This window comes from Orycteropus afer, unplaced genomic scaffold, assembly GCF_000298275.1.
Source record: "Orycteropus afer afer isolate SDZICR_OR568_19922 unplaced genomic scaffold, OryAfe1.0 scaffold00040, whole genome shotgun sequence".
In the NCBI taxonomy this organism is placed as follows: domain Eukaryota; kingdom Metazoa; phylum Chordata; class Mammalia; order Tubulidentata; family Orycteropodidae; genus Orycteropus; species Orycteropus afer.
The window spans coordinates 6,398,871-6,415,918 of record NW_006921627.1 but is presented as its reverse complement, the minus strand read 5'-3'; the positions used below and the strand labels follow the sequence as shown (position 1 = coordinate 6,415,918).

The 17,048-nt window shown below is 46.9% G+C and overlaps 1 protein-coding gene across 1 annotated transcript in view; it reads right to left on the bottom strand.

Moving 5' to 3' along the window:
- The window catches only part of TEAD4 (TEA domain transcription factor 4), an 83,995-nt gene that overhangs the window by 37,719 nt on the left and 29,228 nt on the right, over positions 1-17,048 (bottom strand). The window contains exons 3-8 of the mRNA XM_042780449.1: positions 15,658-15,720; positions 11,854-11,982; positions 10,801-10,844; positions 10,234-10,289; positions 8,785-8,924; positions 7,495-7,668 (exon numbers count right to left, since the gene is read on the bottom strand). Of these exons, the coding sequence (XP_042636383.1) occupies positions 7,495-7,668; positions 8,785-8,924; positions 10,234-10,289; positions 10,801-10,844; positions 11,854-11,982; positions 15,658-15,720 (606 nt within the window). The remainder of the gene's footprint in view (positions 1-7,494; positions 7,669-8,784; positions 8,925-10,233; positions 10,290-10,800; positions 10,845-11,853; positions 11,983-15,657; positions 15,721-17,048) is intronic.

Sequence of the window (17,048 nt, the reverse complement as noted above, 5' to 3'; positions counted from 1 at the left end):
TTGAACCGCCAGCCTTCTGGTTAGCAGTCAAGTGCCTTAGGCACTACGCTACCAGAGCTCCTCAGTAAAGATTACATACTTGTAAATCCTATGGGGCAGTTCTACTCTATCCTATAGGGTTGCTATGATTTGCAGTTATGGACAGCAATGGGTTTTATACCTGTGGTCATAATCTCATTTAGGAATGAGTTTTCTTTATTACATCAATGAGACAGTATTAGTATAGGATGTGTCTTAAATCAGTCTCTTTTGAGATATAACCAAGTGAGCAAGCAGAGATGGGGGAAGACAGAGAACAACAAGGAACCAAGGAACAAAGACCTTGCCACAGAGCCACCACAGTACAAAGCCTACCCTCAGAGCAGGCACCCTGAATTTAGACTTCTAATCTTCTAAATTGTGAGAGGGGAGCTCTGGTGGCATAGTGCCTAAGGCATCTGACTGCTAAACAGAAGGCTGGTAGTTCAAACCCACCACACACTCCTCGGAAGGAAGACTGGGCAATCTACTTCCGTAGTAATACTGCCTTGGCAACCCAAGGAGGGGTCGCTATGAATTGGATCCAACACCATGGCAGTGAGTTTGGTTTTGGTTTGGAAACTGTGAAAGGATAATTGCTGTTTATTACAGTCACTGACTTTACAGTAGCACTAGATAACTAAGACATCTACCATTCATATTTTCATACACTAAAGGCTGTGCTCAAGCAAAATGATGGGGGTAAACCAAAAAAGAGAGAAACAGAAGAGCTAGGAAACTAGACTTAATATAAACCTGTTGCTGCCAAGGCAACTCCAAATCATGGTGACCAAGTGTGTCAAAGTAGAACAGTGCTCCATAGGCTTTTCAATGTTGATTTTTTGGAAGTAGATTGCCAGGCCTTTCTTTCAAGTTGGGATGAACTTGAACCTCTAACCTTTCGGTTAGCAGTTGAGCAGAATAACTGTTTGCACCCAGAGGCTTGGATTCAATATAGGAGAGCAATAAAAAGAAGTATTAGGACAGCAATTGTAGCACAGGCCTAGAAAATCATCAGTTCAAATGTGAGCAGAACAGAGACATCCAGAGGAAGATCTCCAGGAGAAAGGGGAATTGATAAATGATCTAAACCAAAAGAACCAAACTCACTGCCATCAGTTGATTCCAACTCATAGTGACCCTCTTTAGGTTTCTGAGGTGGTAAATCTTTACGGAAGTAGATTGCCCAGTCTTCCTTCCAGACTGGCTGATGGGTTTGAACCACCAGCCTGCTGATTAGCAGTCAAATGCCTTAGGCACTACACCATCAGAGCTCCTTGACAAATGATCTATTATGTTTAAACATTTTGGAACAGGGGAGAAATATATATGGTGGCGCTGATGGAGCAATTCGTAAGCTTTTACTGTTGTTGTTGTGTGCCATCGAGTCGGCCCCAACTCACAGCGACCCCTCCTTGGGTTTCCAAGGCTGTATCATTACAGAAGTAGATTGCCCAACCTTCCTTCCAAGGAGTGTCTGGTGGGTTTGAACTGCCAGCCTGGTGGTTAGCAGTCAGGTGTCTTAGGCACTAAGCTACCAGAGCTCCTCATAAGCTTTTAAGGATATTTAGAAGGATATTATAGAAGTGAAAATCTATTTATTTGCAGGAAAAAAAATTAAGTTATAAAAAAAATGAAATGTGTATAGAATTGGCAGACACTGTTTCTACAAGTGTATTTATATATTCTGTAAGAATTTCCAGGTATATAGTAGAGATGAGGAGAAATTTGGTAGCATAGTGGCTAAGGCACTTGACTGCTAACCAGAAGGCTGGAGGTTCAAACCCACCAGCCACTCCTCAGAAGGAAGGTTGGGAAATCCTACTTCTGTAGTGATACCACCTTGGAAACCCAAGGAGGGGTCGCTATGAGTCGGAGCCGACTCAACGGCACATAACAACAACAACAACAACAACATAGTAGAGCTGACAAGGGACAAAGTTGTACTCACTTCTTGGCCATAGCCAGCTACCCAGAGGAAGTGAGTAGTTGGACATGTGGGTTTGGGACCATGGTCTCAGGGGCATAACATACTGCACAAAACCATTGTTCCACATCCTACTTTGCCAAGTAGTAACTGGGATCTTAAAAGCTTGCAAGCAGCCATATAGATGCAACGATGGGTCTCTCTTCATTTAGAGCAAAAAAGACCAAACCAAAGACACAGGCAAACAATTAATCCAAGGGACTCGTATACCATGTGCTCCTCAGCCTATACCACTAAGAGACCAGAAGAACTAGATGGTGCCCAGCTACCACTGCCAACCACTCAGAGGGGCATCTCTGTAGGAGATCCTGGATAGAATGGGAGAACACTGTGGAACAAAACTCAAAATCATAAATTAAAAAAGAAAAAAGAAAAGGGACCAGGTTTGCTAGTCTGATAGAACCTGGTGGAATCCCTGAGACCATGGCCCCTAATTGTCCTTCAGGTCTGGAATTGAACCCACTCCTGTGGCTGCTAGCTAAACAAAAGATAGCCATATGAGCTGAACATTTACATTAGCTAGATACACTTCTTGGAGGGATCAGTCATGGGAGAATAGAAGGGCTGCATATGAACAGGGAGACAGCTTGGGAGGCAGGAGTGCTTGGGAGAGAAGGACACAGGGAAGAGGTAACTATGGGGAGGAAGTGGGAAGAGAGCTGTTGCATTATGGAAAACTGCAGTCAATATCATGAGACAAAGTATATGTGAACTGCTGTATGGAAAATGAATTTGCTCTGTAAACTTTTACCCAAATCATAATAAAAATTAAAAAAAAAAAAATAATCAGAGTACACTCTTGGCTTTTAGGTGGTCAATCTACACTGTCAAATAATGTAAACAATGTATTGCTATTACTAAATCATATAAAATACTGTGATATGAGAAGGATTTTTTTTCTATCATTATTGAATTAACATATAATGTCTTAACATGGTATCATGATACACCAGAGTATTTAGAACTAAGGAGGTAAAATCCAGAATAAACAGCTAAAAGTTGCAAGTGACTGCTGGAGATCAGAACTGGGGTGTGAAAAGAAGTGAAGAATCTGATGCTTCTCATTAAAAGCCTCTTAGTACTAATTAATAATATAACCATGAATGTACATTTGATTCAAAAATAAGATAATGTAAAAGAAAACCATTACCTATTTTTCAACCTCCCAGGATCTAACTTTAACTCACATTTCCAGTTTTGTTTTCCATTCTTCTCTCTTAAACCCATTGCATTGAGTTGATCCCAACTCATAGTGATCCTATAGGACACAGCAGAACTGCCCCACAGGGTTTCCAAGGCTGTAATCTTTACCTGAGCAGACTGTCACATCTTTCTCCCACGGAGTGGCTAGTGAGTCTGAATGTCAACCTTTCGGTTAGCAGCTGAGCACTTAGCCACTACATCCCAGGGTTCTTTATACACTCTATACTCACTACTTTCCCTTCAGAGCACATTTCCTTATGGTTCACACACCCTCCCAGGCTGTAATATCCTTTCCCATCTCTGCCTAATAGATGCTGCCTGTAGTAGTTAAATTTCTATGTCAACTTGGCTGGGCCTGGTTGAGTGGCTGGGCAGCTGATGGAAATTATCCCCATGATGAGACTGGCAATAAACGCCATGGTGTGATTTACCATAAGCAGCTGAGTAGCTGCCTTTGGGCTGTGGTCTGTTTCCTGTATATAAGCAGAAGCCTTGGGGATAGTCTCCAGCTTATGGTACGCTTGGACCATCCATGCAGCCGTGTTGTTGTTCAGCAGCCTGCCATGCTCTGCCGACCTTGGGATTCACAATGGACTTGAATCAATGACCTGCTGTATTGTTTGGTAACATGGGGACTGTGCCTTTGTAGTTGTCAACCTTGGGTTTGTCAGCCTAAGCATCCAGCAGCTGTCTAAGTGAAAAAACGCCTCTAGCTCTAGTGGGCTGGGAGCAGGAGGCAGAGCTGGATCCCAAGGTTGAGGGGCTTTCCCCCAGCCCCTAGAGCCTGACACTTTGAACTCAGACTTAAAGCCTCCAAACTGGGAGAGAATAAACTCTTGATTATTAAGGGCATCCCATTTGTGGTATATTCTTGTCAGAGCAGCACTTGGTAACCAGAACACCGCCCATTTCAAAAGGCTCATGTCTCACTATCATCCTGCTCACAGAACAAGTTGACCAGCACAGTGCAAAGACTAAGCAACACAAAGATCAGGGGCCCTGTATCTCCTTTCCAGCTCTTTCCTCTATCAAAAGGAGAAAGCCAGACGCGAGAGGTCAATTATATGAAAGCTAGTCTGTGAACCACTTGTAATTATATATAAATCTTTGTGTAAATGTAGAAAAGTAAAGCTTTCAAATTATCAAACTAGTCTGGGGCCAAATAAATGATAGGAACCTCTGAGCAAGAGGCATTAAGAGGAGATACATGTGTCTTCTGAGAGGCTGTTCCCTGGGTGTGAACAGAACTGGAAGGACACTGGAAGAGGAATGTGGGTGGAGCTTCGTCCTGAGTCCTGGGGTCAGTGCACTGGGAGTATTCCAAGGCTCCATCTCAGAGCCAGGACTGCCTGCACTTCCTCACTGCTGGCTTACTTTGCACTTGCCTCTCTTCCCTGCATCCCTTGTCTGTGTGTACTGGGCTCTCTAGACGTAAGCTCACACAGCAGACACTGTGCCTCCTGGTCTTAGAGACATGTTCTTAATGGAAGGCGCACTACCCACACAACACGTGTCCAAGGGTGAATTCAGGAGGGCAGCAGAGGCCAAGTTTATGGACTGAGACATTTGAGAAGTTGGGTAGGGGTTTCTTTTGGGGTAGACTGGCCCTGGAAGCAGGGTCAGGTGGGTGACCCATCCAAACCCCACTCTCCATCTCCTCTAAGCCCAGTCCAGCACTCAACATTCCTTGGAATGAGCTTTCCAGGACCAGTTGCCCAGCTCCTGGCCCTGAAACCAATGTAAGATTTGCCATTCCTATAAAGATTCAGGTGACTGAGAGTCCATGGTGGCTTTTCACCTGCCTCATTCAGTGACTCCTATAAGCCACTTTCTAAACAGGCAGTGCCTGGCTTATAAATGCACAACCTGTAGTTAAAGCCTATGATATAAAATTTTGAGGTACATATGATGGTTCATAATAACAAATGGTAGCCACTCTGAAATACACCCTGTGGTAGTTAAGGTTGTGTGTCAACTTGTCTGGGCCTGGTTGAGTGGCTGGGCAGCTGGATGTAGTAGTATTCCCCATGATGAGACTGGTAATCACTCCATGATGGAATCTACTGTGAACAGCTGAGTAGCTGCCCTAGGGATGTGGTCTGCTTCCTGTGTATAAGGAGAAGCCTTGGGGAATGGTCTCTAGCTTATGCATGCTCGAACCCTGCACGTAGCCAAGTTGTTGTTCAGCAGCCTGCCATGCTCTGCCAACCATGGGACTTTCCATGAACTTGAATTAATGGCCTGTGCATGGTTTGGTAACATCGGGACTGTGCCTTTTTACTTATGAACCTTGGGCTTGTCAGTCTCAGCAGCCAACAGCTAAGTGAAGAAAAGCCTCTAGCTTCAGTGGGCCGGGAGCAGGAGGCAGAGCTGAAGCCCAAGGTTGAGGGGCTTTCACCAAGCCCCTAGAGCCTGGCACTTGGAACTTGGACTTCTAGCCTCCAGAAAAGAATAAACTCCTGTTTGTTAAAGCCATTGTATTTGTGGTATATTCCTGTCAGAGCGGCAGTAGGTAACCAAAACACACCCTAAAACATTATTATTATTACTGTTTTATTATGTCAAAGATGTTTTAGTGTATCTGGAAGTGTTTGTTTAAGAATTTTTATGCATAGAAAAGTAATATTATATACTAAGAAAAACACGTGACTAACTGATGTACAAACCATATTGATTTCTGTACAAATTTGACTTAAAGACAGACTTAGGACAAGGAAAGGTTGACATATGGAGGGAAACTTTCTTTGTTGGTTACCAAGGATGGGAGGGGAGAGGAGGGAAAATGACTAGATAGGTAAGAGACAAGTATTAATGTTGGTGAAGGGAAAGGCAATATACCAAAAGTGAGTGACCAGCATAATAACCTAAGGAAAAGGAGGACACAGAGAGGTGCACAAGAGGTACAGACAACAGAGGTAAACACTTCTACACACACAATACTGCATTACCACTAATAACAAACATTAATCTACAGGTAGATGTACAGGTAGACAGGCTAAATGATCAAGTATATCTAGGTAAAAAAGGAATATACCCATGATCATATATAAATTTGGCAAATGATATGTCTATATATGTATCTGTGCTATGAGAACATCCATATATATAATAGAGGTGACAGGGCAAAGTTATGAAAACTTCTTAGCCACAGCCAAATATGCTGAGAGAGTGAGTCATTGGACCCATGGGCTCTAGACCATGGTCGTGGGGGAAGTCAAGCTCAATTGGCATAACATACTACCCAAAAACATTATCCTACACAGTCTTATCCTACTTTGGTGAGTAGCATCAAGGGTCTCAAAAGCTTGCAAGCAGCCATCTAAGATGCAACAATTGGTCTCTCCTTATCCGTAACAAACAAGAATGAAGAAAATAAAAAATGCATGGGAACAATTAGTACAAGAGACTAGTGGACCATGGGAACCTCAGCCTACATGTCCCTGAGACCAGAACTAGATGATGCCTGGCTTCCAATGCCAACCACTCAGAGAGGGATCAAAATAGGAGATCTTGGATAGACTGAGAGAAAAATGTGGAACAAAACTCAAAATCATAAAAAAGATTAGGATTACTGGTCTGATAGACTGGTGAAACCCCCGAGACTATAGCCCTGAGTCACCCTTCAGGCCTAGAATTGAACTCACTCCCATGGCTTCCAGCCAAACAATAGATGGGCATATAAGGTGAACATTTACACCAGGTAGGTACACTCCTTAGAACAATCAACCATGGGAGACCAGAAGGGCAGCATTTGCACAGGGAGATAGCTGAGAAGGCAGGAATGCATAGGTAAGAAGGACAGAGGGAAAAGGTAACTACAGGAAGGAAGTGGGAATAGAGTTGTTTCATTATGGGGATCACAATCAATACCATGAAACAAGATGTCCATGAATGGAAAATGAATTTGCTCTGTAAAATTTCACCCACATCACAATTAAAAAACAACACACACAAAAAAGAGAGACATAGGAATAGAACTCATTTGTAATCCGATACCAGAGTCCCCTTAAGGTTCAACTCCCCACAAAGCGTGGCTGCCATTATCACCTAGGAAAAGAAGGGGGCCTCGTTCGACTAGCTCAGCTCTCTGGTATCACTGGCCCCATTCTCTGCCTCAGCTTCTACCACTGGACAAAATTTGTCCTTGCTTTTCCCCTTCTCCTCAATGGTCCCACCCTCCCCAAGTTTCCACCAAGGAAAGGTCATCTTATACCCACTCTTGCTCTTTTCTACTCACTGTCAGGATGCACTAGGGGTAGGAAGGAAGAGTTTGTCAACAGGCTTACCCAGAACTTCACAAGAAAAAAGGCATTGGAGGGTCCCCGTTCAAAGAGCTCCTTGAGTCCACCCTTTTTCTCTGGGAATTTGTCATAGATCTGGCGGATGTCCACAGCTTCGAGGTAGGGGTCATTGTAGCTTGGGCTTGACTGGCCAATGTGCACAAACAGGTGCTTGTTGTACTGTGGAGAGAACAGTGGGCCTGAGGGAGCGGTGGAAACAGCAGAGCAGACAGAACAAACCAGAGCTCAAATCCTAGCTCCAGTCTTCAACTGCCATGTGACTGGAGCATGTGACTTAGCACCACTCTGGGCCTCCATTTCCCCACTGTAAAATGAAGACAGTAAAAGGACTAATGGAAAAAGAGTTAATAGGGTATAAAGCACTTAGTGCAGTGCCTGACACCTAGTAGGTGCTCAATAAATTGCACTTGTTATTTATATATCCTTATGACCTCAGATAACTCATTTTATATCTTTGGGCCTCCATTTTCACATCTGTGATGTAAGGCATTTTCAAATTGTGCTCTAACCTCGGAGACAGGGAGCAAGATATATGTGTGTGGGGTGTCCACTGGGACCAAAGAAATTTTTTGAGTTTTGTTATAAGTAAAGAAATTCTGCTTTCTTTTGTTTTACACACTGAGCTTCCTAAGAGTCTGTTTAATGACTAGGTCTCTCAACTAAAAATGAAGTTGGAAAACCTCAGAGCGAGATGGTCTGTGAAGTAACCCCCCACACACACTCTGATATCTTCACAGGCTGGCTTCCTCCAGGTGATGTTGGCCTTTGCTGGTATTGCTGGTCACCCAGGATACTGAAGCTGAAGGGGATGGAGTGGTGTGGGGGCTGCTGCTTCCTGCTAGTGCCCTGTCAGATGGGATCAGACACTTGAGGCTCCTCAGAGCCAGAGGAAGGGATGGAACAGCTTAGGGGTGGGGCTGGGAAGGGAGCGCCTGTGGAGTAAGCAGTGGTTGGGTTGAGAGGAAAGGACGTGGAGGGTAGGATACAGCAGTGAGAGACAGAAAAGGGTGTGATGAGGAAAGGAAGACTGCCTGAGAGAACTGTAGTGAGGAAAAGAAACTGTGGAAGGACAAGAGAGGTGGAATGAGAAAGGAGGAAGATGGGGGGGAGGCAGAGGGTGGAATGAAAGAGTCAAGGGAAGAGCAAATTAAGCCCCAAAGCAGAGAGGAGACAAGCAGGGCAGGAAAGCCAAAAGCAGGTAGAAAAGAGGTGCAGAGAAGGTAAGGGAGGACAAGCCCCCAAGAATGGGGAAAGGGTGGGAGAGCCAGAACCTACCGTATCAGGGTCTTGCTGCTGTTCCAGGAAGGCAGAGAACTCCAACATCCACAGCTTGGAGCTGGCAACACTACGGCCCTGCCACGGAGGTGCAGGAGGTGCCGAGGGCGACGTGGTAGGCCCTGCAGGAGACTCGAACCCTGCACGTGGGAGAGATACATGGGAGCCCATCCACAGAGCCCCCCTGCTGACATGAGGCCCCCACCAGTGAGACCCAGTGCTAGCTGGGGGATCTTCTGTCACCCCTAAACAGGCCTCCTAGCAGTGATAGTGGAAGGGAGAGCAAGGCACTATTAGAATACCCAGAAACAGTCTTGCAGGGAGGGGTTAGCCAGATACAACCTGTCCACTCAGGTGTCTGCACAAGCCTTGAGGGAGACTAGATTCTGGAGGGGGACCTGAGATGTCTACAGAATTGAGGGCTTCCAGAGCAGGTACTATCAGGCTCTTGCCTTCAAGGAGCTTCTGGTCCAGTCATGAAGATGACCAGATGAGTCAGTTATTATAATATGGTGTAAACCCCATGAAAGTAGGAAGTTTCTTGTTTTCCTCATTGCTGTACCCTCAGCACCTAGGACAGCACCTGGTCCCAAACAGGCACTGGGTGAAGTCTGACTAATAAATGAATGATGGGTCCTTGGGTGGCACAAACGGTTAAGCACTTGACTACTAGCCGAAAGATTGGTAGTTTGAATCAATTCAGAGGCACTACAGAAGACAGGTCTGGTGATCTGCTTCCAAAGAGGTCACAGCCTGGAAAACTCCACAGAGCAGTTCTATTCTACATATGGGGTCACCATGAGTCAGAATCAACGTAATGGTAACCAACAACAATAATAAATGAACGAATCTATGGATGTGATAAAAATTGCTAAGATATGCACTCAGCACAGAAGAGAGGCACTTTGTTCACCTGGTGGGAGATCAGGAAAGGTATTCCGAAAAAGGTGATGCTTGGATGAGGTGATGAAGTTCAAGTAAAAGGTCACTAGGTGAAGATAAGGAAAGGGCATTCCAAGCAGAGGAGACAGCAGAGGCAAAATGATGGGGCTGTGAAACAGCTCAGTGAGTTTGGACATATTATCTGGTAGAACTGGAGAGAAGAGTAGGTTTGTGACAGTCGCAGGAAAGGAGGCTAAAGAGAGGCTATGGGCACTAAGCTAAGAAGCATGAGTTTTACCCTGAGAGTTCAGGGCAATTATTGAAGGATTTTAAGTAAATGGTCAGATTCACATTTTCAAAAGATCCCATCCCAGTGTGGAGGAAGGAGGCAAGGGTAGGGGCAGGTTAGAAGCAAGGCCCTTGCAGTTTTTCAAGTGGCAAAATGAAGAGACTGGGGTGTATGGTCCAAGCACATGACCAGGAGGCATCTAGAGGAAGGGCCTCTGTGGTTAGGACAGGAGTCCAGAGGGGTGTGGTTATGGGAGGGAGCCATCCCTGCTGACCCACCTGGCAGAGGCAGCGGAGGCTGGACAGTGTAGGTTTGCTGAGAGAAAGGTTTCACACTGTGGGAGACATGAGAGAGGAGTATAAACTTTGGGGCAAACTGCAGCCTTGGAGCCTTGAACAGGTCCAAAGTTCCCCTTGTGACAGACCCAGATGGTCTGGCCAGCCATGACCTTGGTGGGCTTTGGCTTACTACTCCCTCAGGGAGCAACATGTCTGTGGGGGAAATGCACCTCTCCTTCCCTCTCTCCTTCCCTCCCTCCCAGGCCAGGCTTGTAGCCCAGCAAGCTAATTCTTAGCTTCCTTCCTTAGGGTCCTAAGCACTGGCTCTGCCTACACTCCAGACAGACTGGAGTTTAGGCAAATGCACCCCAGTATGTCCACATCCCAGACAGAGCCAAGTGATGCCTGAGAGCAAGAGGTCCTGATTCCCAAGCTTAACGGTATCCTTAAAGGCTGACCCCAGACTACAACCTTGTCCCACCCTGGGGACCAGGCTCAATTTCATGACTTTATGGACTCAAACGCAGTTCAGGGAGCAAGTAGCAGCACAAAGCAGGCCATACTCACTCATGGGATGTTCCGGCTTGGCCTGGCAAAGCTCCTTGCCAAAACTGGGGAGGCAAAAAGTGCAGGTCAGCATGGCCCCCATGTGCACAGTGTGGAGAGAAACAGCAGGGGCTTCAGCTGGTAAGGAAGGCTATGAACCCTGAGCTGCCCCGGGCTGGCAGGGGAAGAAAGACAACGCTGTTGTCTAGTAACAGCTAGCACAGCATCCCAAAAGTATGTTTCAAGGAACCCTAGACATTGAAAGTGCTCACAGTAAAAACATTCAGACTTGGTAAATGCTGTGTACCACACTCCTCTCCCAGAGTCACAGTGCATATCAGCACTGAACACTCTGAAAAGTCCTAGAGGTAAGAAACCTAATGAATTCTAATAATGCCATAAATTTTCCACTGTGTCATTTCTATTTAATGTCCCAATGGACTAGTGTGCTCTGGAAAACACTTTGAAAATGCTAGATAGGAAGCTCTCTGAGGACAGGACCATAAAGACCTATTGAGTCCCAAGAAGCCAAGAAAGCCTTGTGGACACAGCCCTGGAAAGGAAGAGCCCTTCTAGATACCATTTTCAAAGTGTGGCCAATACAGCTAAGGCCAAGAAATTAAAAATCCAGGCAAAGGCTTGTTCTTAGACATCAGCTCTTCAACTAGAGGGAGAGCAGTGCTTTAGAGGGAGGAGTAGGGAGTGAGGCCAAGTGGTAGAGAGCTACTCAGGGACACGTGAGAGCTGTGCTAACCCTCAGGCCTCTGGACTTCAGCTTCCTCATCTGTAAACTGGGCCAACCCAGCTGGTCACCTAATGGAGGTGGCCCCTTTCTTCATTATGAAAGGTTTGTTTTGTTACTGCTAAGCCCCCAAGAGGGTGGTTCTAATACCAGCTGAGCCATGACTCAGCAAGGCTACTTGGTCCTTGGTCCCTCTTTTCCCAGCTCCCCTGGCCTGAGAGGACTCAAATGAGAGAAATTTGAACTGGCCAATGCTTCTAGTGCTTCAGAGGGAGAGGAGTGAAAAGGTAAGAGAGTTGGTTTGGCCTCTGGCTCTAGGCAACCCCACTTACCCCTGAGACTGCTGGGTAGCCTGGGCCCCGAGTGAGGGCCATTTTACTGTGGAAGGCTGTGGCGGAGATGATCTGGGCGGACGACATGGTAGCCATGCTCTGCAGGGCCTTGTCCTTAGCTGCCTGATCCTGGGGGAAGACATTGGAAGGGAGGACCTCAGCAGTGGTCACTGTGCCAGGCTTAGGTGAGGCAGGGTCAGGGCTTGTGGTCAGGACAGCTGTCCCCATGCCACAGGGCCCTAAACTAGGCCTTGGGGGACCAGGCTTTAAGTTCTTATAATAGTGCTATTAACTTGTTTTGTGACTCTGAGCAAGTCACCTGGTTTCTCTGGATACACTCCCTCATCTATTAAAGGAGCGTAATACTTGTGCTGCCTATTTTATTAGAAATTAAGAAGATTTTGGAGACCATCTTTCAGACCATATCTTTCATTTTACTAACCATGACAATACCCTGAGAACCTGCTATGTTTTGTTCATCACTATACTATTGGTACATAGCTTAGCACCTGGTTTATGGTAGATGCAGCATAAGTATTTGGTGGATTCCTCCTGAAATGGGCAGGAGGGATAGTCCTGGGTCAGATGGACTGTTTGCAGGCAAGGGATGACCTCCTGGGGCCCTACCTGTCTCAGTCCTGCACAACGACAATCCTGTCTCCTTTTGCACTGTGAGAACCTATAGGCCTCATTTACCTTTCAATATGAGAATGTAAATACCTACTACTCAAGACCCCAAGAAATGAGTTCATGCTGCACAGGCCCAGAACAAGTAGGCACCTGGGAAAGTCATTTATATGAAACTAGGGATAATAATAGTAATAACATTTTTTATACTTATTTAAACCAATGGTTCTCATCCTGAGATTCCCCAACCCTAAAAGTCTCCAAAATTAATGAAACCACATTTTACATTTCAAAAAGCCTAATGGAGGTCATGCCTTTGCCCAAAATAAGGCCACACATACTCACTGGAACAACAAGTATTATTAAGTGTGTGCAGCTTTATGGGGGGCTAAATGGTTGGATGATGTCAACCCAGAAGCTGTGACTGGAAATTCTAAATCTTTACAGTAAGTTTTTTAAAATGGAAAAAATAAATTAACCATTACTTAATAATAATAATTAACTTGGTAGCCACAGATCTGTTCTGAGTCATAAGAGCTCAGTGTCCACCCAGGGTCTTAGTCCTGTGCAGTTGTGTAGCCAGAACACAAGCCCTGCCACTCCCCTCTTAGCCCCTCAAGGGGATTGCTCATGCCACATGGCACAAGGTGACCACAGGTTTCAAGTTGGCTGTCTCACTTTGCCTCCGAATATCACAGTACTCCTATGAGGTCAGACAACCAGCAGGATCCCCATTTCAAAGGTGAAGAAACTGAGGCTCAGGGAATTTACGTGACTGGGGAGCTCTGGTAGCATAGTGCCTAAGGCACTTGACTGCCAACCAGAAGGCTGGAGGTTCAAACCCACCAGCCACTCCTTGGAAGGAAGGTTGGGCAATCTACTTCCGTAGTGATACCACCATGGAAACCCAAGGAGGGGTCGCTATGAGTCGGGTCCGACTTGACAGCACATAACAACAACAGGATGCTACAGTGGTGATGGTCAAGCCCCATGAGCTTGGTCCAGATTTGTACATCAACTACTTATAGGTCTATGGAGGACCTGAGGGAGCATGGAAAACCAAGGAGGGGTCACGTCAGAATAGACAGGCTCTGGCAAGTGTATCATAGAGGGCACAGGACACCATGCTGAGTGGTGGGGTCATCTTCACCAGGGACAAAACAGTATAGTAGATGAGGTTTGGACCAGGCCTTTTTCCTACGATCCTTTTAGGGCCAGACTTGGGCCTTGATCTGGAGCCTGTCTCTGATAACCAAAGGGGCGGGGAGCTCTTCCTAAGGCACTTGCACTTTTCAGGAGCTAAAAGCCAAACACGCCAAGGCCAGCTCCCAGGCCTCTCCTCCAGGAGGACATGAATGATGTGGCAGGCCAGAACGCCTGCAGACTTCCGTGATTAGCAACCACATTATGAGGCCCGAGAGCTCCACCTGCTCAGTGCCAGTAGCTTGTGTCCCTTCCCGGAGAGCCAATCTAAACAAATGACCCTGGCTCAGGAAACGGCGTCCTCAGCGGGGTGGAGCAGGAATCAAGAGTGGGTGGGAAGGACATTGCGGGGAGTGGCACCAGCAGTCAGGGTACAGAGCCAGGGAGCTATGGAATTTTGGAGCTGGAGGGGACCTCAGATACCACCTTGCTTAACTGTCCTCTCATTTTACAGATGAGGAAACTGAATGGAGCCTAAGTAAAGTTTGATGCTCAAGCCCCCACAGCCATGTTGACAGAGCCAGTGCTAGACCCAAGCAGTTCACCCTGATCTCACTGTCAGCCAGCATGCCTAACTACTTAGGGACCCTAACTACTTAGAGTGTGACAAAAGCCTCAGACCAACCTCCCCAGGAAAATGCACATATACATGAATTCCTGCTTATAATTTAAGGGGCTCATGGCTCTTCTGATGCTTGAGGCTGTCTATGGGCCCCAAGTTTGAACCTGTGGACAAGGACCAGCATGATTCCTTGAAGCAAATGTGGGCCGCACATAAGAAGTTCCCCTCAGGGACTCTGAGCAGAACACTGGAACGTCTGTCCTCCACATCAGCCACCTGCTGTGGTCTCCAGTGAGTCAGAGGCAGACCAGAGAGGGGGAACGAGGGACAAGCTGGGCTCCAGGGCAAGCTGTGCCAGCCCCATAGGGAGGGACCGACAGCTGCAGCCCAGCCAGCTGTCTTGGGAACAAAGGAGCGAGGTGCAGGCCACAGCTGTGAGGAGTGGGGGACAGCTGGACTGTGGGCAGAGGGGTGCGGCTTTCTATGAGGCAGAGGGGTCTGTGGTTCCCACCCACTCATTCTGGGCCAGCATCAGGATCATGGACTACTGGGGCAGGATAGGACCTTACAGGGCACCTAGCCCAGTGGCTTTAAAACTGGGTTCTGAGGTTGCCATAAGGTACCAAAGCCTCACCTATCTAGCTTTGACCAAGTAGCTCCTATGTTAGCATGCTGAGGGGGATATTATTTTGGGAGGACAAAACAGTATCTTTTAAAAAGTGTTTATAAACTATTGATCTACTCGAATGCCTCAACGTTGGATCTTCTTACCAAGTAGCTGTGCAGATTCTGCTGTTAACACCTCCCTGATGGGGAACTCCTGCCCTTCTAATGTGCACTAGAAAGGCCCCCAGCTCCAGGATCAAGAGGCTTGAATGCTGCTGAGGAGCAGGGCCACCCCGAGGGGCCCTCTACAGAGCAGTCTGCTCCAACGAGTGGAAGAGCCTCTCAGCACTGGAGAGCAGGGATCTGGAAGGAATTTCATCAACTCCTGCAAGACTAAACCCTACCTACGGGAGTGTCTGCTAGCCCTGCATTCTCTGGGTGATGGCACAAAGGTGCTCCCAACGGGGTCAGAGGCTCGAGGAGGTTATCAAGGAATGGGAGATGGAGGGCAATCTCTGCTTCTCTGAGTCACGTCCATGTGACTCAGGGTAGTGTGCAGCCCCCCACCCGCTACCCCCTGCCCTGAGCTGGAGCCAATGGGGGCATACAGGAGACTGATCTGTAACTGCCTCAGATGCTGCAGAGTCTGGCATTCACACACATGGCTCCAAGGTCAAGTGTAGTAGAGCCCTCCTGGTGGAGACAGCTTTTTAACCCAAAAGGAAGACCTTTTCTGCTGGATAAAGAGCCTACCTTCTGGAAAGATGGCCCAGGTCCCTCCCTTCCACTGATGAAGTTTGCCTTACCTTTAGCTTGGCCTGGATCTCTCGGGCTTTGCGACGAGCCAGCACCTGGATGTGGCTGGAGACCTGTGGCATGGGTAAGAAGGCTCCTGTCTCTGTCTCTCAGACTCCCATGCTCCCAATCCTGGCCGCCCCCACTCCCTCAGCCCTCCATGGCCCTTCACCCACATCTGTGGACTGGATGAACGCACAAAAAGCTCAGTCATTCACAGGGTCCTCAGACCTGCCTTATTCAGCTAACTCAGAGTAGGGCAATCTTTCAAAAGTGTAGTGCCAAGTGTGCCCATGACTATGTACAGGGTTGGCAGACAATATTTCTACAAGTGTATTTGTATGTTCTATAAGAATTTCCAGGTATATAGTAAAGCTGACAAGGGACAAGGTTGTAGTCACTTCTAGGCCACAGCCAGCTACCCAGAGAGAGCAAGTATTTAGACCTGTGGGCTCAGGACCATGGTCGCAGGGGACATCAAGCTCAATTGGCATAATATACTACACAAAAACATTGCTTCACATCCTACTTTGGTGAGTAGCGACTGGGATCTTAGAAGCCTGCAAGTGGCCATCTAGATGCAACGATGGGTCTCTCCTTATCCAGAGCAAAGAAGAATGAAGAAAACCAAAGACACATGGAAACAATTAGTCCAAGCGACTGGTACACCATGCAATCATCAGCCTATACGACTATGAGACCAGAAGACTACATGGTACCCAGCTACCACTGTCAACCACTCAGAGGGAGACCTATGTAGGAGATCCTGGATAGAGTGGGAGAACAATGTGGAACAAAACTCAAAATCATTAAAAAAAAAAAAAAGGACCAGTTTTCTGGTCTGATAGAGCCTGCTGGCACCCCTGAGACTATGGCCCCTAGCTGCCCTTCAGGTCTGGAATTGAACCCACTCCTGGGCTGCCAGACAAACAAAAGACAGGCATATGAGCTTATCATTTACACTGTTGTTGCTACTGTTGTTGTTATGTGCCATCGAGTTGGACCCGACTCATAGTGACCCCTCCTTTGGTTTCTGAGGAGTTATCACTATGGAAGTAGATTACCCAACCTTCCTTCTGAGGAGTGGCTGGTGGGTTTGAACCACCAGCCTTCTGGTTAGCAGTCAAGTGCCATAGGCACTACGCTAACAGAGTTGCTAACATTTACTTTAGGTAGATACTTTCCTTGGAGAGATCAATCATGGGAGAATAAAAGGGCTGTGTATGCACAGGGAGATAGCTCAGGGGGCAGAAGTGCATGGGAGGGCAGGACACAGGGGAGAGGTAACTATGGGGAGGAAGTGGGAGGGGAGCTGTTGCACTGTGGTATATTGTAGTCGATGTTATGAGACAAAGTACATGTGAACTGCTGTATGGAAAGTGAATTTGCTCTGTAAACTTTC